This window comes from Delphinapterus leucas, chromosome 9 (assembly GCF_059928025.1).
Source record: "Delphinapterus leucas isolate spDelLeu-1000000601 "Yukka" chromosome 9, BTC_Dleu_Yukka2, whole genome shotgun sequence".
In the NCBI taxonomy this organism is placed as follows: Eukaryota; Metazoa; Chordata; class Mammalia; order Artiodactyla; family Monodontidae; genus Delphinapterus; species Delphinapterus leucas.
Window position 1 is genome coordinate 60,035,949 of NC_143137.1, and position 27,318 is coordinate 60,063,266.

Here is a 27,318-nt window from a genome sequence, read left to right on the forward strand (position 1 = left end):
AGCTGCTAGTACACATGAAAAGGGAAGGGAACCCTGCCGCATGTTTTCACACGAAATCACTTTCACCTTGCAACTGGCATTTACGCAGAGGATTTAAAAGAGGGTAAAATCTTTTAAAATACCAAAATGTTGAGCTTTTGTGTTTCCACCGCGTGTGGCATTCCTGGATAGTGGAAACCCTCAAGAGCGAGTGTTTCTACCATCTTTCAGAAGTGCTTGTGCTTTGTCGAGGAAAAAGGCAAGTCCCCTGTTCTTGGAATCTCTGAATGTAAAGGGGAAAAAAATCGCTTTCGTTTTTAATGCTTAGTGTATACACCTCTTGGAGGGGGAGAAAAAGCTCCCCTCCTCCAAACTTGACTGTGATTTTTAGCTGCGTTACTTAGAGGAGGGCGCGCCAGAGAGTAGCTCAACGTGCAGTTTTACAGGGACTCGGTACTCCGCGGAGAACCGGATTGCGGGGGTGGGAGCGGAGGCTCTCTCAGCCCCGGGTGTGACCCCCACGGTCTCCCCTCTTGGTTTATACAATTTCACCCCAAACTCAACTCTTCCGCAACTCTGCACGCCCAGGCACACATACACCCATAAACAACGAGAAGTTCCCAACACCTAAACCCCCTTCACCCAGCTGAGCCCTGCTTTTTCCTTCGGGCAACTCCATCGGGTTCACCCTTGCCAGTTCCTCTAGGTTAGCACTCGAAGACCATTTCTGTCCTTTCACCACCTCCTCCCGGTTTCCCCTCCCGCCCCTGGCTGGAGGCCACTCTCCAAACCGGCCCACGTTTCGTGGCCAAAGCCCAGGAAGTGGCTCGAGACAAAGACACCGCAGGATGGACCCGAGAGAGAGGTCTCGACACCACCCGCCACTGGGGAACTGGGGGTCCTTCCCGCGCTCACCCCCGCCCTGGCACCCATAGGGGTTCCACCTCCTTCTGCGTAACGTCCATTACGCCCGTCCCGGCGGAGCCGCGGGGAGCTTGGAGCCAGGCTCTTTCCAGGGCAAGGGGTGCGGGGGTGGGGCTGCGGGCGAGAGTCCCCTCTGCTGGAGCCCAGCCGCCCCGCGCCAGCGCCCACGCCGCGTCCCGGCGGTGCCGGACTCCCGCCGCCCGCCCCAAGCTCGTACCTGGAGGGGAATTCACCGGGGAACCTCGTGAATTGCCTCAACTGGAAAAGCAGCCGGCCCATGAAGCTTTTTGTCCGGAACACAATTCCCAGGGCCAAGGATAAGGGGAAAAGAATCTCTTTCAGTGCTTAAACACTCTACATTCACCTCCAGTTGCTTTAACCACAGCAAACACAGACAAATTGGACTTTCTTAGGCCGTTTCTTTGCTTTATGTAGCTTCATCTGACGGTGTTGTTAATTGTTTTCTCATTACCATGCGAATTTGTTAAGGGGGCATTTTCAGCTGGAACCAGGATTGTTTCGGAATCAGTAACTAGAAATCAAGGATGTGTGGAGAGAGTTACCCGAAAATTCAACTGGAAAAGTTCGGAACATCAGTATCAACTCACTCTCCGCCCTTCTCTTTTTCCGATTTTACACTATTATTCTCTCGGCAATCCTGGTTTGGCCAACGGTTACCTATTACTCGGAAACAATCTTGTAGCTAAAAACATAGTAATTAGAGACCCACGACTCAGTTAAACACTGTTAAGTTTTAAAATATTGCCGGGTGGGTTTTCTTTTTTTCCAGTTTAAAGTACCAGCTGAAATCTTAAATACAATTCGTCGCTGTATTTGAAAAGCCTTTATATTACTGAAAATTTTCTAAACGCCGGGATCTGACTTTGGAAAAAAATTAAAGTTAGAATTCAATAAAAGTTATTTAATTGTTGAAACGTAGTGGTGGTCTCACAAGCTTTATAGTTTCTGTCAGGACATTGCTAATGTTTTTATATGTATTCTAGTGGTTTGGATTTTTTTAGGAAGTTTTCATTTTTAAAATGTCATATTTTGGGCATGATCCCTTAAGTTACTATTAATATATGATCTTTTTAATCTAGCAAAGAATCTAAATTTTAAGGAAGGGAAGCACAGGCTTCAGTCTCTGTTTCATGTCCTTTAAAGGCGCTGTGCACTAACTCTTTTGACTTGTATTTGCCAACTTAGAAACAAAACTTCAAAGGTAGGTTTAGAAAATTAACTTGAAAGAAAGAGGGTGACTTTTATCTATTGAGGGAAGGGAAGGTGTTTAAATCAGCTAAGACCTACAGGGTAATTAAATTACATAGTGTCCTAAAATATATAACACAGGGAGAGGGCTTTAAAATCTATCCCATCTAACAATACATATATGCAAACTAGTAAGACGTCCATAACTCAGCCAGGATTGCCTGCAAATTATATTCAATTGAAACTCTGCTAAGAGTTTATCCTCCACTGTAGTTTGGAATTGTGTGAAGGCAGGTATGTACGGGATCTATGTATATATAATTCTTATACTTTATATATATTTAGACATACATTCTTTTAAAATGTTTATGTGGTTAGTCACTTTAAGAGCATCAAAATAAATTGTACGTTGGCTTACACTATCTCCCAGGTATTCCCAAACACTGATGAACAAAAATCTGTATATCGGAAATGAAGAGCTACCCATTTAAAGGAAAGAATGGAAAGGGGAACTCGATTTATTCTCATTTGTTTATCGCTAGACGTTCCCCCCTCTCTGCAAATTCATTTGAATAGCTTTCAAGCCGGAAAATGGAAATGTGTCTCCTGCCCTCTATTTCAGCGGCAGCAGCAGCGTCCTGGCAACAGCGCAATTTTCTATCATCAAGGATAAATGGCATCGAACAGAACATTCTGATAAAAAAAAAAAAAAAAAGAAAGAAAGAAAGAAAGAAAAAAAAAGCTTCAGCCCAAGGAGCCCATGATTGCTGGCCTTCCTGCCTGTCATCCCTTTACAAAATCCTCTCCGCAAACCTGAGCGGCATGCTGTCAGAGCTAATAACGTCTTCTGAAGGGGCTTGGTGGGGGGGGAGGACATAGTCTTCCGTGCACAATGTTCCCATTTATTAAATCGAGTGCTTATTTTTAAATTGCAAATATCTTTGTTTGGTTCACTGCAAATTAAAACCAAGATGTAGGAAGTTACATGATGCAACAATTATTCGTGTCATATCACAGAATCAAACCTCTCTCGCCCTTCTCTTGGTTAAGGTCGGATGAGGGGGAAGGGGGAACCTGGGGGAATCCAGGGCAGGAGGTTTTTTGGTGGAAAAATACAAATCCGTTCGCCCTGCAGGTAAGCTGAGAGTAATTGAAAGCCAAAGGAGCGATACCAGGGAGAACGAGCTGACCGCGACTCCGGGAGCGCGTGTGGGCGCTGTCCTCGCCGCGACGCCGCACGCGGGTCAAGCAGAGCTCCCAGCAGAGAGAGCCACGGAGCTTTCCCGCGGGAGACTTTGAACGTAATGGTGGCTATTTCTCGCCTACTGCGATTTCTTTCCAGAAAAGGCTATTCTGCTCTAAGGAGATGGATCCCTGGGGTCCCAGTGCCCGCATAGGGGGTCCTGGAGAGGTTCGGAGGACACCCTGGAGGAGTTCCCCGAGTTGTACGCTTCTCCAGCGAGGCGGGGGCTCAGAGCCGAAGAGCAGCACCCCACACATACAGGCGGGCTTCCAAATGCTGTCCTTGGTTTTCCTCAGCGGCCTGATGCCTGGGGGTGGACGGTCGGGCTTGACTGGTGACGGGCTCTAGCGCCTACCGAGTTCCAGGGCCATCCACGCTTCTGCGGTTTGGACTGAAACCCCCACGGCCCGGGGGCGGGGGGGAGCGCTCAAAGCCAGTGCAATGGGGAGCAGCGGTGTTGACCCTCTCGTCCTCTCAGAGCGATCGCTAGGGAAATTTTTACCTCGTTGAGAGGGAGAGATGAGGGAAGGGATCTAAGGGAGAATCAGATATTAATATCCTTTAAAGCAGGTCAAAAGAAAAAGAATAATGGAGAGGTATGTAAAGCACCCTAAAATGCAAAGATCCTAAAAAGAAGTAAGAGCCGTGGACCGAAGCTGGGATCGGCAGAGATGAGGTGGGGGTGAGGGCGGGGCGGCGAGTAATCAGCTTATTTTGTAAGGAGCTCCGCGGCTGAGAATGGTGGGAGGAGGGCAATGATGGGGAAACCTTTGCTTAATGAGGAAACCTAATTATTGCGCATCTGGAAGCCTTGGTCCCAACTACGAGCTGAAGGCGGGTACCCCCCAGGGAAGCAGTGCGCATGCCCCAGTCGTCGGATTTGCATGATAAGGTGCACACGTGAGCCAAGTATGGCGGAGGCCGGGGCGGCGTTGGCGGCCAATAGAACGCTGCTCTTACTGCGTCTCCGGGTCACGTTGACATCGCGGTCCCCCCACAATAGGCCTTTGAAACCCACTTTAAAAATAAAAGGAGTGTTTTAGTATTGATTCTCGCCTTGGCACGCTGGATTCCTGTGGAAAATAGACATATTTTATAACTACACATACATTTACTACAAGCAAGGGTTAAAGTAGTCAGAATTTAAGAAGAGAGGAGTCTGTTCAAAGAGCAATGACAGGAAGTCAAGGAATCCTGAGGACTGCTGCCTTTAGAGCCCTGAGATTTGTGTCAATGTTTTATCTCCCGAGCCTGATCTGTCACATGAAAATCACTCCTACCTCATTGACCAAATGAGTCTCAGAAGCAGAAACATTACATGTACAAGCCTGGCTTGAGAAAAAACCCAAACTGACTCTTTCTCCACCCCTATCCCCAGACCTCATTGTTGCTGGGCAGGCAGAACACCTGTGGCTCCACCCCTCTCCCTTTCCCAGACACCAAAGTGGTCTGTGTGGCAAGATCCGTGGGTTAGCTCCCACATCTGTGAAATGGGGCTAATAATAGAAGGGCAGAAGGAGCTAGAAAGGTAGAGACATGACATGGATCTCCAGACCCGCTGGGCCTCTTCCACCTCCATGCAAGCTCTGAGGTTGGAAAGGATGAGATTGATTCTCTGGGGCTGCAGAAAGGGTGGGCCAGCTGGGAAATATTACCTATCCTGCCCTGTCTGCACACAGCACTGCTGCCTGCCCTCACTGCAGCACCGTCCTGACAGTTACCAACCACCCTGTACTCTTCCCGCCATATATCCTTGCCAGAATTACTGCCCACAAATGGCCCTTCAACACCCCTTAGAGTGCTTCTGTCTGTGACAGGAAAACTGCTTGTTCATATCACTGAAATAAAACAGGTGGGGATTATTATTTGCAGCTCCTCTCCCCTTTTGTGTAATTCACAAGCCTCCAATGTAGGATTAGGCTTCAAATGCATTTGGTCAGGTACATACTTTTTAGTGCTCATTTCAAACAATGTGATGCTTAAAACCATCCCAGCAGTGCCTCTGTTTGTCTCTTAGGTCTTTCTCATCCTCCAGACCCTTCCATTATAACATAGCCTCTTTCTTTCTTTCTTTTTTTTGGAAGGTGTGAACCAGAGTTCCACCCCAGCCCTCCAAAGTGCAAGCTACTAAAGGGTGACTTCAAGGTCTTATCTGTTAATCTAAGGTCAGTAGTATTTTACCAATAAGTATTAAGTTGACATACTGTTAAACATTTAGCTGCCAACATCCATGTCTATTTGTGAAGGAGATACCCACTGAACCTTCAGAAGTGCTGGTTGGTAGCCTCTGAATAGAGAAAAAGAGGTTATCACAATTGTGTTTTGGGGTTGCCTTTGCAGAAATCAGGCTTTCTCCTAAACTGGCCCAATAAAATGAAAAGAGCCTTCAAGATGAGATAGCCATGTTGTTTAAAATACTTCTTGAACACTGAATTTGGGGTTTTCTTAAACTGACTTATCTTTGTGCTTTAGGAAAATAATGGTGTATTTGAAAGAAAATATAAACCTGAAAAAAAAAAGTCCATCAGCCAATCAGTAATTTTCACCACCCCCAGTTGAAGCAAAATCCCTGTCCTGGGAGTGGCTGTGATAAGTGAAGGGAGTTTGGGGTAGAATTGAACTAACATAAGTCTCAAATTCATGTCTCAGAACTTTGATGACAACTCACTGTCATTTTTGAGAAAAGACAAGACTAGCAGATGGGAGTCAGGTGGGAAACACTGAGGTGCAGACAGGACAGTGACCTGGAGCCCAGCTTCCATCACAGGTTCAGCCTCTGGAGCTGCTGTTTCCAGGGATCCTCTCAGCCTTAACCCAGACTGCCCTGCAGTCTCTTTGTCTCCCATCTGTGCTGACCTTAGGGTACTTTCTAGCTCCTGCCCATCCCAGCAGGTGAGGCTGGCCATTAGCTCTTTGTGCCGGCCAGAGTGTTGGTAAACCAGCTGAGCTGGGAGCACGTCCTTCCCATGTGGGGCTGTTCCCCTCTTACTTAAGTTGGGACTTGTCAAGTTATAGGGAAATGGCAAAGGGGGGTAAAAAGGAAGATTATTGAGGACAACTACAAAAATGCAGTTGATAGTGAGAAGGCTTCTGGAAACCAATGCTACCTCCTCCGTGAGAACCCTGAGAGCTATGCCCACAAATCAGCTGGGGCAGAGAAACTTCCTACTCCTTCGTATTTTGGATCTTCAGGAACCGAGGTAGTTAGAGGGGTGGGGGAGATTCCCTTTCCTCTAGTGCAGGTCAGCCACGGAGCGAGAAGGTGGCTAGGGAGCTCGGGACTCTCAGTCCCACTGAGACTTCTTCTCCAGGCTCCCTGCCTCAACATCTGTCCCTGTCTGCTCTCCTGATTAAACTCCATTGCCTGGGACCCTCTGACCATGCTGTAGGTGTTACTCTAAGGACATTAAAGGTGCTGCAGGAAGCTTTCTTCTATCTTCCCAAGACTAGGCAGCCAACCCAAGCCAGTCCTCAGGAGAGCAGGGCGAGCACACGTTGCCTCGGCTGGCGTTTTCAAACAACGTGGATTACAGGCTGCATCCTGAATATGAATTAGCCTTCTGCGCTGGTGTGACTTCGCTTTGAAACGCAACTTGTCAAAGTGTGGTTTTAATTAAACGTCTTCCAGCCACGAAAGAGTACATGTTTTGTAAAATATATCCTAGCATGAAATTTACTTCCACGATCTGAAATTAGGTACCTTGTAAATGTTTTCATAAAAAAAGAAATAGGAAGGGTATGTGTGAGAGAATGGAGCCGTTCATACTCGCTGCATTCCTTTAAAACGTCCTGCCAGCCGGCCCCGGTGCCGGACAGGTCCCAGGTCGGCCTGCCAGTGGGCCAGGACAGAGGAGAGACAGCGCGCTCAGGACACGCGAGTGACCGAACCCGCCCCGGCAGGCGCGGCCCAGCAGCTTTGGCAGTTGGAGACAATTCAGCAGTCAGGCAAGTTAATCCTGAACTGATTTGTTTCGGATCCATCTGCAGGACGCCGGATACCGCTTTCGGCTGCCGCTGCAGACACCTGCCTCCCTCTCCACCCCCGGCCGCTGTGCCTGTCGCATGAAGTTGGAGAGAAGAGACGGTAGGGTGAAGAATGGCCCTCAGCAGAGTTTCAGACAGCACTTCACATCTCGACAGTTAAAGTTCTCCTCTAAGAATTCCTGGCTAATATTTAGAACATCAGCAATGTTGATCGATAGCCGTCCTAACAGACTGTCCAAAACTGTTCCAAACCAATCTCAAAGCTTCCTTGGACGGAGAAGGATCCCCATGAAGGCTCTTTGTCACCTACCTGGGGGCGTCTAACACCCACGTAGCCCTCAGAGAAAAAGGACCCCATTTCCCTGCATGGGTGGCGGGGGGGAAGAAGTCTGCTCACGTTGCGTCTTTCTATTCCATATAGAATTAAGAGCTGGGCCCTTGTGGGATTCTCTTTTCCTAACTACTCTCTGAGGATCCCGCCAATTCTGCCGGGATTTGCTGGGTTCCAGTAAAACTTGGCGCACGCGGAGTGGGCTGTGATGGGAGGAAAAGGGAGGGGGACGCATCTCCTTTCTTCCAGATAATTGGGACCCGCGAAACGAGGAGGGGGTAGCCCTGTAGGGAGAGTTATTTACCGTCCTCCACCTGAAATAAGCAAGACCAATAACGAGCCGCGCTTTTCTCCTTGTTTACTCCATCCCCATTCAGCGATTGGCAAAACAGACCCTGAAGGCAAAGGCAATAATTGCTCCGCGCTCTCCTGACTAGGGAAGTGTGTAGGCATTCGAAGTGTACTAAAAATAAACGGAGGAGCGAGAAAATGAAAAGGGGACAGAGTGACAATTTGCCGCAATTAAAGCGTCTGCGCATGTTGCCGGAGGAGCAGGGACCCACAGTGGTTTTTGTTTTCCCAGGTCTGATGATGTGACTAACTCGTTAGGGAATTTTCGTCTCAGGTTGTGTGTACGCGCGTGTGTGATGCGCCGGCGTATATTCAGCAGCCGAGGAGGCCACTTCAAGGGCCGGGTCCGTGGGTCAGCCTGGGACCATTTCTGAGCCCTTGAAAACCCGTTTGTCCTCGGGAAAGAGCCGGGTCCAGCTCCCTCAGCCCTCCCCCTGCCCCGCCAGCCGGTCTCAAGCGAGAGCCTCTCGGCTAGCCCTCGGCCGCCACCTCTTCCAGGAACTTTGGGGCACGTTTTCAGCTCTAACTTTGGGGCACGTTTTCAGCTCTAAGGTGTCTAACCTTAAAGCGTAAAAAATAATGTTTTTATGTCACGCTTATGTCACCACCACCAGAAATGCAAAGGATAGGGAGTGAGGAGGGAGGGTAAGCGTGGCGGTTAGCCAAATCAAAGCTTGGGAGACATTTTGAAAGCCTGCTTGAAATATTACTCTTAATTTTTGGAAGGCTTTCAAGAAGAGAAAGGGGGTGGGGATGGAGAGGACCACAGCTTTCTCCTGTCTGTCACTGGAGCGTCCAGAGAGGGCTCCAACCTCCCCGCACGCGAGAACACACAGTGGGAAATGGCTTCAAGATACAGTAGGGCTCTCTTTCACTAAACCCTACCTGAGCCGTAAACTTCGCGAAAAGGGAGGGAAGGGGAGTCCTGGGTGTCAAAAAATCTGCATTGCCTCGAACCCGGAGATCTGAAGGGTAATCCCAGGCCCTGCGGCTCTGCCTGGGCCTGGCTCAGGCCGCCCAGCCTCGCGCCCAAACTGGCGCCCCAAGTTGATCAGTCCCCTCCCCCTCCCCTCCCCCCACCCTTTTCTAGGGCCACGGAAGAGGGTGGGGACGGCACTGTGCAGCCACCGTCCAAGTCCAGCTTGGGCTGGCTTCAATGAAAACTGGCAAGCCCGGCGAGTCTCGCAGAAATTTTCTTCGACCCTAATTCAATTTTAAAGCGGATTTTTACTATTAAAATCGCTGCCGAGCAGCACACTGAATTAATCTGACTGTACGGTTTTAATTACAGTGAGGCTTTCTCTACAAATCTGTACAAGACAGTGGCTGGCTCTGGGAGGATCTCTGCCTCCTGAATTCCATTATCCGGCCCCACGTTCCCCGCAGACAGCGGCGCGTGGGAGCCAGATGCGGGCGCGGGCGTTCCTGTCGCCTTCTGCTTCTGCCCGCCCTCCGGCTCCTGTCCTCCCCCTTCCCTTCTTTCACCCCAGCCCCGAGGGGAGCCCTGGACGCCCGCCTGTCTGTTGGCTGCCCTGAAATCCCCAATCGCTGTACTGGCTTTTAAACTCTTGGGCCCAAGACCTTTGTGCCTCCAGAGCCTCCTTCTTAAAATGACTCGTTTGTCCAGGGATGGTGACCTCTTTTGTAACTTTTTAAAGGGTCCTCCAGCTTCGACTTGGCAATGCGATCTAGGTGTTTGAAGGGAAAGCAGGCTAAGGGACAGGGGGCAGAGGGGAGAAAGTGGTAAAGAAAACTAGTGGGAGGGCCACTAGGTTTGGGGTCTAGCCATCCCCCTAGGCCCCCAAGTAAATACAGGTGCAGCAGGCCCGCTGGCAAACAGGGCTGCTTCTATCAGCCTTAGTTCTGTTTGTTCGCTGAACAATTAACACTGTGGGGCAGTGGTCCCTAATGAACACGATGGAAAGAAAACTTGAAGAGAGATAATCTCAAAATGAAGCAGATTCACACCCATTCTCTCTCCTGTTCACTCTAATTTTTCTTCTCTGTCAAACTCCCTTTCTTTCTACATCCTCTGCTTTTCCACTCTCTCTGTTTCACCTCCACCCAGAATGTGGGAAGAAAGATGGTGAGCCCAAATAGGAACCCAGATGTGTGTCCAAATGGACACAACTCTCAGTGTGTAGAGAAGCAAAGACTTGGAGCTCTGAGGGAGGGGCCTCGCTTGACAGAGAAAGAGGGAGAATTTTTGCTCTCTGCACAAAATTAGTGAAACCTACAGAAAAATACTATTTCATTCCCCTGGGTGGGATGGGGAGGGCTTTCTTTCTCCTAGAGTTATATAAAAGGGATTTTATTGTGAACAAAAGAAAAGAGAAAGGGCATAGTTAGGGGAATGAGTTTGTTTTAACAACCCTCACTTCTAAGGGCTCTCAAACTAGTTGCCCTCTAAGGAAAGTGTTGCTAAAACCTAATAAATTACCTTTCCACTTATTGGGATGTTAGAAAATAAAGGGAATAAGAAGTGCCTATGTACAGGCATGAGCATGAAAATCACCAGAGCATTGACATCTCAAGGGTAGTCAGGTACAGAACAACTCTATAATGAAAAATGGTTTTCATTTCTTTTTCTGTTGTAACTAGAGAACCATCTAAGAATTCACATGACAGCAAGAGGATGTGCTCCATCCCAGGTTTTCTGAAGAGTTGTCCCAAACCTGGCTCTCCCTTAATGTTCAGGCATTTGCTGTGACTTTGTTGTTGTTACTGCTGATGAAGGGATGCAGGAATTAAAACAGAGGATGCTTCGAGGCATTTAGGAAGACGCTTGGCCAGCTATATTAACTCCTTATTATACCTAAAAATAGTCAGCCATTTCCTGTTGATGCTTGCTCCCTGCCACTCCGGGACTGCATTTATCCTCCAATGGTCAGGGGTCCTGGTTTCCAAAGACTGGGTTGATTAAAGCTGACTTCTAACACCTCTGCCTTCCACCTTCCCCAGCTACATTTCCCAGCAGGGCAAATATGGGGGGCTCAGCTTTGGTTTATCTGACAGATTAAAAAGACAAACAGCACCATTTATCTTGTTCTAATCTAAGTATTCAAACACTGTTGAGTTCTTTTTTTTCCTGGACAGAGAGAAAGAAGAGTATTTGTGTATTATTAGAGAGTGGGGTCCTATGCTTGATAAAAGAGAGGAAGAAAGGGAGGGAAGGAGGGAGGCTCAGTATACAGCCTCAACCTCAGAACCGAGGAAAGCAGAAATATGTGTTTTTCCACTCCCACCCCACCCCAATCCATTCTAGGCCCAGCACATTGACTCTGTCTGTTAGGAGAGTTTTGGATGATCAGAGCCTGGAAATGGGGTCAGGGAGAGGCAAAAGGTGTTGAATTTGAAAATCTGGTTGGACTCCAGGTTCAAAAAGACCTGGAAGAGGAGCCTCTAAGTTGGAACATTCTTAGTTACTACTCTCCAAATTGAACAGTCTAGAAAAAGTCTGTGAAGCCCTCAGTAGGTACCACTGGCCCTTGTGGGCCCTTGCCATCCGTGTTGGGGTTTTCTACCTGTCTGTTCTTGGGCCCAAGACTGGATAGATGAGAGAGGTGTTGTCCCCAGACTTCAGTGAGCCTCTTTCCGAGTGAGGAGTAAACAGGGACCACTTTTTAGTTGCATTTGGGGGAGCCTAGGAGGGGAGGGTGCTAATATGGCATTATAGTTCTGTCACTAGAGAAAACAATGCCATAATATCAGTGCTTTCTTGAAGACTCTGATACTTTTGACTACTCCTGAAGATGCCATCACTGGCCTGGGCTAAGAAAGGGACAGAGGCAGCTCTCGGGTTCCCCCCACGCTTTCCCAGGTGTGTGTGTTGGGGGAGGGGGAAAAGGTGCCTGGGTTTCCAGGATATCGAGCACGCTTTTCCTACACACATACACAAACAGCATTTTACGTTGAATGGGGTAAAGACTAGCAGGAATTTCTTTTTTTCCACCAATGCCTCCCGTTGAGAAGGGGGTTCTTAGCATGGCCATGTAAATCAATACCGAGTTATTTCTTTGAATTCAAAGGCTATTTATCCAGGTCTAATTTCTTTAGAATTAACGTGATAACTGAGCCTAACTTAGCAACCAAACCCAGCCAGGCCCTGCCTGGCTTGAATGTACTTCTACAGCCCGAGGAGGCTGCAAACCCTCCACCGGCACCCAATCTACCCCCTGACCTATGCGCGCTGCAAACACTAGTCCATAGATAGAACGGCAGGGGACTTTCCACCCAAAGAGACTGCTCCTCCCATGGTGGCCCTGGGTGCGCTGACCCACGCACAGGGTCTAGTGTTGGCAATCAGTTGGTATTTCTCTCTAAATAACACTGACGGCCGGAATACAAGCCCCAACACCTCAACGTCTTAAGCAAAAGGCAGTTTAGGCCTCAAACCCTGCCTCTTAAAACTTTTTAGTGAATATGACCCTCACCTACTATAGGCCCTAAAAGAGACTTAGGTCTCCAGATTGCCGGCTTTACTTCTGTTTTGAATGATAAAAACCTCTTAGGCCTCACCTGCCCTCCTCCTCCAACCCCCAGGGCTGGCTCGGGTTCCCCAGCCAGCAAGACAAAGAGGTTGGAGCCAGGACCGGGCTGGCGGCTGGCGACCAGCAGGGCGCAGGGGCCTGGAGCCCCTGAAGTGTGAGCCTTCGCTTCGAAGCCCTGAAGAATCCGGGAGCTCTTGACTCTCAAGGATGGGCTGGAGGTGCCGGCTGGACGAGAACAAACCAGGGGCGACTTGCCTTAGCTCATTACCGCCGCCCATGACACTGGGCGAAGGACTTGGCAGCCCAGATGCCGGTTCATTTGGAGAGAAGAGGCCGAGGGCAGCGGGTCCCCTGCCTCAAGCAGCCACTGAGCGCCGAACTCCTCGCACCGAGGTTGGTGGCAGAGGCCACACGTGGCAGCCACTCGCCGCGGGCCACCTTGGCGCACTGTGTGAGACCACACTAGCTCTCTCGCTAGCTATTCCCAGGACTAGCTGGAAAGCTGGACACTCAAGCCTGCAGTTTGGATTCTACCCTGCAAGCGCGCACAGAGACCTCTATCAAGCTGGGAAGAACCCCTCGCCCTCGTTCGCTCCACTCCCCAACCCCTGGCTGTCTGAGCCCATTCTGGGTCGCTCAGCAGGTCTTTACCTTACGCAAAAACTGCTGCCTCGGTGCAGCTGCATGCTTGCTCCCCTGGAACACAGTCCTGGGATTTTATCCTCTATCTAATGGGGGAGGGATGAGAGCCCTGTAACTACTACTGGGACGATTCCCGCCCTCCGGGCTTCCTTGGGTATTAAGCAAACAAGAAAAAAAGATAAAGAAAAAAAAAAAAACAACTTTGCAAAGAGAGGCTGCTACGCCCTGGATCTGGTGCTCAGTGCAGGGACCTTCCCGGGCCCGGCCACAACTCGCCCCGCTCGGGGTGAGGCCAGAGTCGGGGAAGTCGACGAGGAAAGCAGTGCACCTGCGAGCAGAAAGAAACACACATGTACGGAGGCGGGGGCGAGGGGGGCCTTCACCGTGTTAACAGCAAGCTGCAGGGGATAAAGCAATAAAACTGCCACGTCTACCTGCTGGCTCTGAGGACATTACAAACTCGGCGCGCAGCCCGGGTGCACCGAGAGCACGCCAGCGGAGGGGGGAACCTTCCCTTTTCCTGACTTTCCCTTCTCCACCCCCACCCCAACCCCAGATACACACCCTACACAATCTCCCCCTTACCCAGCCCACCTTTCATTTTCCTTGAAGCCTTTTTTGTTGTTGTTTTAATTCACTGCCGATTTGTAAACGCATGGATCGGGTTACTGGTTCGCGTGTTAAAGTGCACCTCTTGTTAAAAGGAGGGGAACAAGGCACACCACTTAAAAATGAATTCAGAGTTACTGAACCGGCTCCCGAGGCTCAAAAAGTTAAGCGCGGCAGGCTAGGAAAGGGAGGGGGAGAGGAGAGTAAACGCTGCTGCCCGGGGAACCCTGGAGAAAACCCACGGGCAGCGAGTTTCAGGTCATCTGATAAAATGGAGGAAGGAAGGAAGGAAAGAAAAAAAGAAAAAGGCAAACTAGTCTAGCCACGCTTTTAGACCCGGGGCTGGGAGCTGGGAAAATCAATTAGCATAAGCTGCTATCGCTCCGCGTAACTTGTAAATACAGTCCGAGCTGCCTATCCGCAGTCACCTTTTCTGAAGTTACGGGGGCAAGCGGCACCACTAAATTCTCCATTTCTCAGCTTCCTTGGGTCACACATCCTATGGAGTCCAAGCAAATAGGGTGCAAAGAAGGCCCCCGTAGTTTTCCCAAAGGGAGACCCACACTCGTCCCCGCAACCTCTAGACACTTTGGCCCGGAGTTGTTAGATTGTACATTTCTCGGTGTGGCCAAAGGCTCGCGGCTTGGATCTATTCGCAGACTGAAAGCTGGCGCCGAGCCCATGGGAGTCTGCATACCTTGCCCCCCAGTCCTGGTCCATTGGCAGTGCCGACTCCCGGAGCATCCCCGCAGTCCCAGGTCGGGGACCCGGGCGCGGCCCGGCCAGCCCTCCTCGGCGCCAGGTCCCCAGTCCAGCTCTCCTACCTGGTGGCTGGGCCTGAGCGGCACGCTGGGGCTCCTCTGTCTCTGCTCGGCTGCCTCGACCTGAGTGGGTCTGGAGACTAGAGGGAGAAAGGCTAGATCCGCAGCCCTGGGCGGCTCCGAACTTAATGTCTTTCCCCAGTCCATCTTTGAAAGAGAAGTGGTTCTACCACCTGGATGTGCGGATATAAATCCCCTTGCAAATAATAAATGGATTAATAATAACAAGGTATGAAGTTCTTTTTATAGAAAAAAAGGAGAGAATTGAAACTAAATGCGGCAGTTAGACAACCATTTTGATAAGAGGATAATTGAGGCGACACTGGTGTATAATTAGAGGATAATTTATGCTATATCCACTTTTATTCCACCTCCCAAAATAAACCCAGTCCATAATCATTACAGGCAAATTGTTCTGAATTTTATAGCAGCAATTTGAACAAAGTACTGCAGTTAATCATGGGAGATTTTTGTGTATTCCTGATTAGAACTCTAATTGCCTCCTTCCAGAAAGTAAAAATAACTGTAAAACGACTCTATTTTTATCATTAACAATGTTGACAATAAAATAAAATCAATTGGAATTGTAATCGAGAGACAAATTTAGGACGAAGGCACTTTTACTTGGGTAGTTTATATTGTAATCAAGATTTGCCAGACCACTAACCGCATGTATCATTTGCATATATTTGAAAGCATTACAGTAGCTTCTGTTTTCAATAGGAAAAAATGCATTACTGTCAGTCCTCCAACGATTTGCTTTTAGAACAAGCTGCTGCGTTCTGGGGGAAAAAAGATTTCTCCCCCCCTTTTTTTTGTTCACTATATAAGAAATAACGACCTGAAACGGCAGGAACCTCGCCAGAATAGGGTCTGATTTTTCTTTTTCTTTACTACCCCCCCATGGGGTGGGGCCCAGGTGTGGGGGGCTCTTCTTCCCTCTGTGGTTTCAATAAAGTACGTCTAGAAAAATCCACGGTGACAGGGTGCTCCCGCGGGACTGCAGTGGGACTGGGGGCGGGGGGAGGAGGTCAAGGGAGGGGGCCCTGCTTTAAATGCGGAGGACACTGCTTCTGAGCACAGGCAGCCTGCTAGGGTGCAAGGGGACTGAGAGAGAGCAGCCCTCTGCCAGGCTGTTCCAGGGCTGCGGTATTGGGAACTGAGGCTCCGGGTTTGGGGGCTCGAGCTGCGGCGGGAGGCGTCGGCGACAGGCCGGGCGGAGGCACCTCCCTCCCCGGAGGCCCTGTGCGCGGAGCTGAGCGGCCCCCGGCTGCAGCTCGGGGCTGGGATTGGAGTTGCCGAAGGTAGGCGAAGAACTCGGCGAGCCGCGCACACACCAGTGGAAGCCGTGCGCCGGTGACGTCAGGGGGCGACTGACCAATGGGGAGGCGCTGCCCTTTGGAGACAAACCGTTCGACTCGTGGCGTCTGCATCAAGTCTGAAAGCAGACGCGCAACTTTCGCAGAATCCACCTTAAAATCTCTGCCTTAAACTGCACCAGCCCCCAAAAAATCCAAGGGGGGAAAGAAGGGGGGGAGAGAAGATTCCCCCCTCCCCCCTCTCCTCTCCCATCCCTCCCCCTTCCTCCTCCCTTTGAGTTAACAAGGCCCCGCTCACTATATCTCTTTATATTAAATATATATATATATTAGAGAAGAGCGAAGGAGAGGGAGAACCACCTCCGCCCCCTCTCTCTTTTTTTAAATTTTTATTATCATTATTATTATTTTATTTTTATTTTTATTTTGCAAGGATCCCAAGAGCTAAGGTGGCTGCAGAGGGGAGAGCGGCGCGAGCCAAGTGGGGGAGGGTGGAGGAAACCCGGGAGAAGGCTTTCTCCAGCCCCGAAAGTTTTGATGATGACCATGACTACGATGGCTGACGGCTTGGAAGGCCAGGACTCGTCCAAATCCGCCTTCATGGAGTTCGGGCAACAACAGCAGCAGCAACAGCAGCAGCAGCAGCAGCAGCAGCAGCAGCAACAGCAGCCGCCGCCGCCGCCGCCGCCGCCGCCGCCGCCGCAGCCGCACTCGCAGCAGAGCTCCCCGGCCATGGCAGGCGCGCACTACCCTCTGCACTGCCTGCACTCGGCGGCGGCGGCGGCGGCGGCGGCGGCCGGCTCGCACCACCACCACCACCAGCACCACCACCACGGCTCGCCCTACGCATCGGGCGGCGGCAACTCCTACAACCACCGCTCGCTCGCCGCCTACCCCTACATGAGCCACTCGCAGCACAGCCCTTACCTCCAGTCCTACCACAACAGCAGCGCGGCCGCCCAGACGCGAGGGGACGACACAGGTGAGAGGCCGCTGGGGCAGCTCGCTTCTCCCGCCTCCCGGCTGCCCCCTACCCCGCCCGCCCCGTTTACTTCCTCAACGCCGGGGCCTCCGCCGGCCCCCTCCCCCAGGAGGCCCGGCGCGCCCCCGGCCAGGCCTCGTGCGCGCCCGCTCTCCTGGCGCCGGCCTGCCGGCCTCGCCCGGCCGGGCCCCTTCCCGCAGCCGCGGACCCTCGGCTTCCTCGAGGCTGGACCCGTCTCGCTCCCTCGTCTCTGGCGCGCCGCTCGGGCCGCGCCTCCGGCTCGGCGCGGGCTTCGCTCGACCTGTTGGTCCGCACTGCGCTCTCTAGCCCTATGGGTCCGTGCGCCCTTTGGCTCCCTCCTCCCCTCCGGGTTGTGAACCGCGTTTGGCAGGACTGGGGACATTTCTGGGCCGGAACTGGGGAGCGTGTTTTGCTCCCCAGCCTAATCTGGGCGGCCAGTGGCCTACTTTGCGTGAGGCGCCCGGTGCGCTTCGGTGACCCGGGGAGAAGCTGGCGTGGCCTCCGGCTCTGGTTAAGCTGGTGACAACTGGGCTCTTTCCCGCAGGCTTTGAGGTGTCTCCCACACCCACCCCTAACTGGGCCCTCTCCCTTGGGTTTTCGATACACTGTTGGCTGCTCCTTTGTTCGTGGAGGTGAAGCCCAGGGCTCAGCACCCCTGGGGGACAAAGTTGCCGCGTGAGGCTCAGCCTGCTCGGGTGCTGGTCTGAGCGGCTCGTTGTGTTTTGTTTGGGGTTTTGGTCCCTCTCAGCAGAATCATTTTTGGACACACCGAGGGATCTTGATGCACTGGGCTTGGAGCTAGTGACATCAAGCCAGCTGGCCGCAAAATCACTAGGGTGGCTCAAGCACACCTTAGAGCACTGTAAAGCCAGGCCGAGGGGCCCCGCTCCGCGGAGAGAGCAGTCGCCCAGCGGCGCCGCGCGCCCCAGAGAGCGGCTGGCGCCGCCTCCGCTGCGGCAGAGCTAGGCTGTTTGCCCCGGGGCCCAGGGCGCTCCCTCTGTACGGCCACTGCGCATTATGAGAGACAGAGTCAGGGTCGGAAAGAGGCTTTTGCAGCCGCTGGGAGCACCCGGGCACTGTGAACCCAGAGAGGTCAGGGTGGCGTGGGGACGCTTCGAGGAAACCCTTATTGGCTTTAGGAAGACTCGGCGCAGGCCAGGCCAAGCTCAGGGAGATTGCAGCAGTAGCCTCACGGGTGACCGCTCCTCTGTATCCTTTGTTTGCAGATCAACAAAAAACCACAGTGATTGAAAACGGGGAAATCAGGTTCAATGGAAAAGGGAAAAAGATTCGGAAACCTCGGACCATTTATTCCAGCCTGCAGCTCCAGGCTTTAAACCATCGCTTTCAGCAGACTCAGTACCTGGCCCTTCCTGAGAGAGCTGAACTGGCAGCTTCCTTAGGACTGACACAAACACAGGTAATTCCCGAGAAGCCCGAGTATTCCTGAAATGCTGACCCCACTTTCAGATTGGGCAGGGAGCACATCAGGAGGAACTCTTGGCCTAGTCAACCAAGGACGGAAGGAGCTTAATGACAAATGCCTTTGCTCCAGTTACGCATTTTCCCGGGACAACACAGTTTGGAATAAATGACCTGGTGTTGAATACTGGATTGGATTTGCACATCCTCCCAACCCTCGACGACCCCACCCCAGCCTAGTGTCCTTTGGCGACCAAACTGATAGTTATTCGAGTCCTATTCCAGAGTAGAACAACACAAAAGAGAACAAGCAGGAGAAAGAGAAAAAGATGTTCAGGTCAGGAGCCAGAATAAGACCCATGTTTCTTAAGGATCTTTTTGTGGGCCCTGGGACTTAATAAGGATTTCAACTCATTGGCATTGAAAGAATTACGAAGTGAAAGGGGGGTGTGTTAGCCAGACAGGCATAGGTTCCAATAGGATTTAGTAAGGGGACCAAGGTGCAAACTCTTCATCCTAGGATGCGTGAGGTGAGTTTTTCTGAAAATTGCCATAAACTCAGTGGTTAAATCGTCCTGGTTGACTGGTTGATGCAGGCTAAGGTGCCTCCCTGGATCACAGAACTTGGGAGCAATGGCAGAGCTGGAGATCAAAGAGAAATGTGCCCAAATTACAGCAGGTGAAGCCTCAGTTAAGTACAGTTGCTGAAGTTCTCCTGTCCTACTAATTTGAAAGACATATGGGGCATTTCAGACTTCACAGGAAGAGGTTTAGGCAGGTGTATTAGGACCCTGGTCATAAAGCCAGGGTGCAATCACCTGTGGTTTTTGTCCTTGTCGATTAACTTAGCTGCATGGGGTGGTAGGCCTCATCTGAAGTGGGTGATCTTCAGCAAGGGGACTTCAGGTTTTATGAGACTCTTGCTGGGGAGTGATTCTATGGTGCCTTAGAACAGATGCTCCTCAAGCTCTTCTTTTCAGTTCAGCCTGCTTTCTCTTGCCATGTTGCCACTGGAACCATGTATAAAGGGATTCCTGCTACTCAGTAGCTTGTATTCCTCTTGGAAAAGCAGACTCCTAAGGCTAAGTAATTTTAAAGGTACAGGAAGCTGTACCATAGAATGTCCTTTTTCAAATACAGTAGATCTGGGATGTTAGCTTAGATATGCTCCCGTCTTAGATTCCTGGTTCGCATTTAACTTTCCGGAGCCCTTTGACTTTTAGTGACTGCACTAACAGTCATGACCACAGTTTGACTGAGCAACATACAAAGTAGGGAACGAGTGAGGCACAGTCCCTAATCCCTGCAGGATTATGTCAGAAGAAAGATGCTCCATGTACAGTCTGTGGCATATGCAGTATATGCATAGGTATGGTCAAGGCATTTGGTTATAAATGTACAGGCTTTCATCTGTTCTTAGTCATTTGCTCACAGTACATGCAGAGATGCCAGACTATTTGAGGAAGTGCATTCAGTTGGCTTTCCGTTTAAAACTACTCCTTTAGACTTTGAAGCCAGCTATTTCATTCGCCTTTATTCTTGTTTTATTCTTATTTATGCTGTTGTTTCAAACCTAGGCTTGCATCTAACTGAAGAGTTACAATGACTTTAGGTATCCGGACAAGATACCAAGTAAATGGCGGGGGTGGGGTGGGGTAGGGGAGAGGGGAGCGGCTAGAAAGAGGTGGAGGAAGGCGGGGTCTTGAGGGCTTGGCGTTCGCGGGTTTGTTTTTTTTCTTCTCCCAGCTATAGGCACTGGTTCGATGTTTTTCGGGCCTAATGATCACTGCTGCGTTTTGTTCCAGGTGAAGATATGGTTTCAGAACAAACGCTCTAAGTTTAAGAAACTGCTGAAGCAGGGCAGTAACCCGCATGAGAGCGACCCTCTCCCGGGCTCAGCGGCCCTGTCGCCGCGCTCGCCGGCGCTGCCTCCGGTGTGGGACGTTTCCGCCTCGGCCAAGGGTGTCAGTATGCCCCCCAACAGCTACATGCCCGGCTATTCGCATTGGTACTCCTCTCCACACCAGGACACGATGCAGAGACCACAGATGATGTGAGTTATCCGAGGGAAATCGATACCCTAGGGAAACGTCTGAACAAGGCAAGGAGGATCCAGGACCTGCTTGCATCTGCCAAACCGAGCCAAGGAGCAGGCTTGGGAGGACTCTTATGTGTGGCCAGACCGTCTGGGTGCTTGCTCCCTCTCTCTCCTCTCCCTTCCCCTCAGCCTCTCTCTCTCTCTCTCTCTCTCTCACTCTCTTCCTTTTTTTGCCTCCCTCCTTCCTTCCCACCTTTATTTTTTTCATTTCCTTTCTTCATCTGCCTTTTCCCTTGAGCAGCCTCAGTAATTGATTTTGCATCTTAGAGAGAGAGAAGGAGAGATAGAGGTAGAGAGAGGATGGGGGGGACTGGTTTCTGTGCCAGCACTCCTGAAACCTCTCACTGTAAGGATATTTTCCCTTACCCCTTGGGATCCAGGCTCTGAGCCTCTTTTTCTCTTTGGGAGTATCCATCAAAAGGACTTTTTTTAACAGACATTTTCCCCCACCAGAAGAATCTGCGCAAACATGGCAGCGTTTTTACTTGTTTAATGAACTTAAGACATTACATGATGAAAGAGAAGCATTTCGGACTCCTGCATTTTTATTTACAATCCCAGACTGACGAAGGAAAGAAAGAACGGAAGAAAGAAAAAAAGAAAAAAGGAAGAGAGAAAGAAAGAGGGAGGGAGGGAGGAAGGAAGGAAGGAAGGAAAGAAAAAAGAAACCCTCACATAACAGCCCTACTCTAAAGAAAAATCAGCTGTAAGATTAGAACGTTGCCACAGAGGGAACGCTGCATGTTTTATCAAAATGCAATGAGCAAGAATGATGATTTAAACAAAACAAAACCACTTTTCCCCCACCCCTACCCCCAAACCCTGAACTGGAATCAGGAAAGACAGAGGAAACAACCAAAATCACCATTCTATTGCTTTGACATCTTTACTAGGTGAATTGGTGGCATTCACTAAGCTAATAGGGACATTTATATCAAGAAACATTTCTGTATATATTGTTGAATTTTAGTTGTACATATACTTTGTATGTTTTTGTCTTCTTTCATATATGGAGTAAAAGCCACAAAACGCTGGGAGTGTCCTGTATATTTCTCTCTGTGTGTCTCTATCTCACCACCCCCTCCTCCCTCCCTCCCAGTATATTTTCTATCACTCTTAAAAGAATTCCTATTTCCTAATATGGGAAACCCTATATATAAACATCAAATGCCTGCAAAGATAGCAGTTTGCAGCACTGGCCTTTGTCTTAAGTACTTTAACATTTACCATGGATGTTTTCTCAGCTTCCTTTATATATTATAGTTTTATTGTAATTTCTACACATTTATCTATTTTAAAAAATCATTAGAATGATCTAACCCCAGGTTAACCTCTAGACATCCAATAGTTTCCAGTGCTGACACTGAGTATTCTCCTTTCCCTTTCCTCAGCCAAAATAATACAGCTGTATTTGTCTTTGTTTGGAAGCAGCTTTTTTTAACAAAAAAAGAGGAAAGAATAAAAGAAAAAAACAGAAAGTAAATGCACAGTTATGACTACTTCATGTTTACAACCCTTTGCAAGCTAGCTAGATAGGAAAATACACGATCCTGGAAGAAATACATCCTTCCGATCTAGTGGAAAGCACAGAAATAATGAAAATGAAAAGTCCTTTCGTCACACAAGCAGGAAGCCCCATACTGCGAGAATTAATGGCTACAGACCTGGGCATCCTTCAAATTATGAACCTTGAAACCACTGAGCCATTTATCAGAAGTCAATAGAGATACTCAGAGTGCTCCATATAATGACAGCGACATACAGTCGTGCAAAAGGACAGTCACTATAATTAGACACAAAGCAAAGACTACTTACCAATATACCCGTTCCTTTTTTTGTTGAGCAACTTCCACGCTCAGTCAGTCTTCAGAATGGTTTAAAACCGATCAGTCTTGTCATTTTCTAGCATTCGTATTGTTACATTAGGAAAAATGTTTTCTTTTCTTTTTTCCCCCTTCCTACTGTGAAACTTTGGGTTCGTAGCTCCCCAGGATCAATTCTGAACAAAGCCTCCAGCTGCAGTGCCATCCAATTTGAAGCAGACATTGGGGACAATTTAAGGTTTTTATCCACAAGAAGGTTTTTTCCATTCTCTTAAATGCAGCCATAATTAGAGTAATTTTTCATGTAGCCCGCTGATTACAGCGTTTTTACCGTCAAAGATAATTACCTGTAATTTTCCTCCACTTTTAATACTAAAAAGCCATCTTTATTTAGATTCAGGAACAGGAAAGGCGAAACAAAAGAGGGAAATTATTCTGTTATTCATACACAAATTGCAGAGACGTAGGACCTAAAATTGAAAATTAACCAAAATTATAATGCTGAAGAGAATGGAAGAGGCTGCAGAAGTACAGCTGGTAGTGGGGCTTTGCTGAATTATTCAAATTACGTTAGAGAGGAAGCTACCGTACATCGAAACCAACACTAATTTTTCTTGAAAAAAAAAATTCACCAGACACATGCCAAACCACTGTGAGTGCATGGAATTCTGAAACCCAGAAAATGCATTTTAACGCATTGGAGGTGTTATCATGTTGCTCCTGTCTCGTTCTTTCTACCTCTTAATATGAGTTTAATTAAACAGGAAGTTCTACCAAGGGGTCCTCTCCAGAACTGGCTTTGGAATTGGGCTTCCTCTGGGTCCTCTGAACCTCAAGGGTTAACATTTTCTCTCTTTAGAATGTATTGACCCCATAGTAAAGTGATTCCCCAGAGAAGGGTTGGTAGGAGGGGCGTAGGCGAAGGCAGCGCCCAGTCTCAGTGCCTACTACGCCTCCCCACGTTCGAACTTCCCCGGAGTTCGAGTTCTAGAGCCTCGTTCTGACCATATTTTCCAAGTAAAAAAAAAGAACAGTAGCTGCATGGGCGGTGAGGGTGAAGGGGAAAATTTCTTCTCGGCGCCAATAAGCATCTCATTATCTTTTGACACAATTTCGTCCAAAGGTTCCCGCTGGAGAAAGGCCTTTCTGCATTGGGGTGAGGGAACCAAAGATTTCTCAGGCTCCTGCACTTAACATCTCTAGCTGCTTCCAGCATCTACTGGGTCAGGAAACAGCGTCATCTATAGATAGAACTGCACTGCTTCTTGCGAGGGTCTTCCTCGGGTGCATTCCTAAATCAAACTGGTTCCCTGGCTCCGCAGCTCGGCTCTGCCTCTCAGCCAATCGTGCCCCTCCAACCCCAAGGTCGCGGCGTTTGGGCCTCGTGGGCAACAGCTCTACGATCGGCATCCCACCCCTTCCCCCTCCCCCCACCCCCAGCTTGAGGCAAAGGCACCGCAAAGCAGCCCTAAAGGGTTTCAGAGGCCAGTTATTCCGGAAAACTTTCTCCCAAATGGAGGAAGGCGTCAAAGGGGCTATAAAGTCGAGAGATTCAGACTACACCTGCCGTTGCCGATGTCCGCATACCCGTGATGCTAAAGGAGCACTTGTCGCGAACTCCGTTTGCTCTCTCAGCGCCCCCAAACTTAAAATCATCGCCACATGTAAAGACCTCAATGGATTCGTCTAGGACTAGCTTTGAGTAACATCTTTTCAAATATATTTTAGATTGGAATCTCCAGAAGACTCCCTCCATACCTTACAGAAACCCGGTCCATTTCCCAGTCTCTAGTCACAAGCTGCACCAAATATCAACAGCACAGAAAGCAAGAAAGACAATCGAGTTCTTAAGGATCCCTTTCTCACCCAAATCCTTTTACTCACCAGAACGACCACCCTTCTACTGTTAAGGGCGATAAAAGGTCAGAATTCAAAAACATCTCTAAAGCAAAGTTGCAGTCCATAATAAATCACAGCAGCACCACATATAGCTTGGAAAGTGTGAGAAGAGAAATATGAACTGTGTCTTGAAGTATGCAAGAAATAAAAACTTACCCCCAGTGAATATCTCTTAAGCAGTGATCAGGGTCTAGAAATCTATACTGAACAGAAGCAGAGGAGAATATTTTTCTGAGTCTCAGGGCAGAAGCTCTTTCTCTATATTCTTGGTTGAGTGAGCACATCCAGGTGTGAAATTGTTTGCACACCCCAGCACCTCTTATATTGCCAGCAAAATTAGCTGTTATTACTGTCACTGTTTAGTGATGGTTAGCGTGATACAAAAAAAAAAACCCTGCTGTAATCAAGACCTGGCGCATCTTTGCAAATTACAGATAATTGTAAACGTCCAGATTATGATAATAGCATCCTAATCCAGCCTGCAATATAATTATTACAGAGTGTTACATCTGAAACTGTCCAGTAGGGCTAATTCAGCCATTATTTAGACCCTATTTTTGCACGGCAAATGGGTTGCTGAGTTGAAAATGTACGATTGTAATTTCACAGGGCACTCAATGAGTAATGGTATAGGAAGAGGAAAATACAAAAGTGAAATGTGAACAGTAGCGATCAAATCAAACCCTGAAGGACAAAAGACTGATTCATATGGAAAAAGAAGAGCGGGAATTAAGAAAATAGCAGATCAGTGGTCTGAAGCATTACGTGTCCAAATCTTCAATATGTGTAAGGCTGATGTGTTTGCAAGGGCTTCTACATCTGCTGCTGCCTGGAGTCTGAAATAATTTTTCTTTTTCTTTCTTTTTTTTTTTTAACTTGTCTTTCCCCCCCTTCCCCCTTCTCTCTCCTAAGGCATTATCTTCACTTAAAAACAAACAAAAAAAGTGCCCCTCCCCCAAGCAAAGACCATTTGTCAATTTCACAATTGTCTCCATCAAGGCAGCCTCAGAATGTGCCTGTCATTTGTTTATGAACATTTTAAAAAATGAATTTGCAATCTCTCTTGTCATCAGAGCAAAACGCCCTGGATGTTTGTAAGTGTTCCTAAGCTTCATCTCCATTCTCTTTCACTGGGAACAAGTCACTGAGAGTTCTAAAGGATATTAGCAGAAAATGTATTAATGGCTGCTAATTAAATAAAACCGGCTGGGAAGCTGTCTCCTCCACTCGGCTTCGCCGGCTGTTGCCTTTAATCCTATCACTAACTTTTATTAATTAACGCTCCCCTTCTCATGTAAACCAGTCCAGCTGATTCTTTTGCTACAAGTCACTGATGTACTTCTTTCTGTTTTCCAGAAAGTCTGGTATTTTTGTTAAAGAACTGTCCCTGCCCCAGATATGGTTGTAAAAGAGCAAGGTCAGTCTCCTTAAACTATGGAGGGACTGAGGAGAGAGGGAGTTGGAGAATTACAGCAAGTGAGTCTGGAGAGAGGCTGGGGCGCTGTGCTGGTTCCAGAGTGAAAGCAAACCTTGGGTTCCAGCTGCTACCTCCTGAGGATGAGGAGGATGAACCCCGGCCAGGATGAAACTTCTGGAGTCCAGTTCTGGTTCCTGGTGGGGATGTCCTGGTCGGGGACACCTAAAGCCCACAGATTCCCAGGAGTTCAATTTTCCCACCATGAGCACAGAGAATTTCCTGGGCATCTTTTTCAGCCTGTAGGACAGTGTGTGAGGATTCTCCCTCCTCCCACCACCTCACAGACCCTGGAGCTGCCAAGCCAGGGCCACCCTGCAGGGTGGCAAGCAGGCTTACTAGCTCCTGTGAATTTAAGGGCAATAATGAAATGTCCCCTGTTTAGTGACCCCTGTTTATAGATGAAAGTTGAGTCCATATCCTGCCTCCTCCCCCGCCCTCTTCTCCCATCTTGCAAATGACAAACGGCAGAAATAGTCCTTGAATGACAACAAGCTTCCAGTGGCTTCTTGTCGCCTTTCCAAGAAAAAAAAAAATGCTTTAAAATAAATCATAGCTTGGGTACTGTCTACCGCCCTTCACCTCCACCTACTTCTTAAAAAAAAAGTACACTAGACTGTGCATGGTGGAGATTTGACAGAGAATCCTCACTGAAACTTGTGTGTGTGTGTGTGTGTGTGTGTGTGTGTAGAATGATGTTATGAAGCCATTTTTTCCCCTTCCTGTGGCGAAAGGTCGTAATGTGTGGTATTTCACGGTTTTATATAAATTTTGGTTTAGGATGTGGAACAGACTCAATAATACGTGCGTTTTTGGCAAAGAGACTCCTTCGGATCCCCATAAATCAGAAGTAAATACGGAGTCCCAGCGAACAAAAGAGCAGAAACAATGGCTGCAAATCAGGACTCTCTTCTCTTTTAAAGAGAGATTCATGTAAATTCCCTCGGTTCCTATCTTTACGGTTAGAGCTCGACCTATAAAACAGGTTATTACATTACAGCCGGCAGCCCTGGATGATTGAAAGGGAAGTCTTCCCCCGCCCTTCCGCAGTCGATACTCTTGTGTGTATACTTTCTGCCCTGTACCACAGGGGAACCTAAAGCTTGTCAGATGCAAAAGAAAACGCGGATGCGGCGCGGGTGGGGCGGGGGTGGGGGGACGGGGCTGCGTAGAAAAATATGTAGCCAATCCCATATGTGCTACCACTATTTGGGCTGTTTTCGAGGCCCAGAGTTCGCTGGGACCATGGAAAAACCAAGTACAGTGTGCAGCACTCGCAGGCAACCTGGGAGCGCGAGCCGCAGCGCCCCCTCCCCAACCTCCCGGGAGGCGGGAACCTCCGTCCAGCCGCTGTGGGAGGGGGTGCTTAAGGGCGGAGGAGAGGGGTGACCGCAGGCGGATCCGCCGGTGTGGCGCGCTTCCCAGAGGTGCCGGAGGGCGTCTGTCCTCAGGGCGTGCCTCCGGGGAGGCTCGAGAGCTCGGGGTTGGCGGGATCCCAGCGGCCGGCGGGAGGCGCGCGATCCGAGGGGTTGCGGGACGGGGTGGGGAGGGGTGACGGTTGGGGAGCCCTAAAGGTCCCTCTCTTCGAATAAAAGGAGGCGCTGGGGGGCGTGAGAGGGCCAAGGGGCAGCGTTCCAGGAGGCATCCCTCGCGCTTAGGGCTGGGGAGCTCTGGAGGCCGAGTGGTGTCAAGGTCGG

General features: G+C 49.4%; 2 protein-coding genes across 36 annotated transcripts in view; one reads left to right on the plus strand and one right to left on the minus strand.

Annotated features, from left to right (window-relative positions):
- The window catches only part of DLX5 (distal-less homeobox 5), a 100,782-nt gene that overhangs the window by 65,651 nt on the left and 7,813 nt on the right, over positions 1–27,318 (minus strand). The gene's annotated exons all lie outside the window — the stretch shown is intronic.
- DLX6 (distal-less homeobox 6) lies at positions 14,701–25,393 on the plus strand. 2 transcript variants are annotated; one of them, XM_089917656.1, is made up of 4 exons: positions 14,701–16,884; positions 18,132–18,325; positions 20,133–20,380; positions 20,879–25,393. In XM_089917656.1, exons 1-4 carry the CDS (start codon positions 16,440–16,442, stop codon positions 20,916–20,918), a joined length of 927 nt encoding a protein of 308 aa, XP_089773782.1. In that variant the 5' UTR covers positions 14,701–16,439; the 3' UTR covers positions 20,919–25,393. The 2 variants fall into 2 exon arrangements, with proteins under 2 accessions (XP_089773782.1, XP_022445685.1); XM_022589977.2 differs by having other exon boundaries at positions 14,705–16,884; positions 20,133–25,380.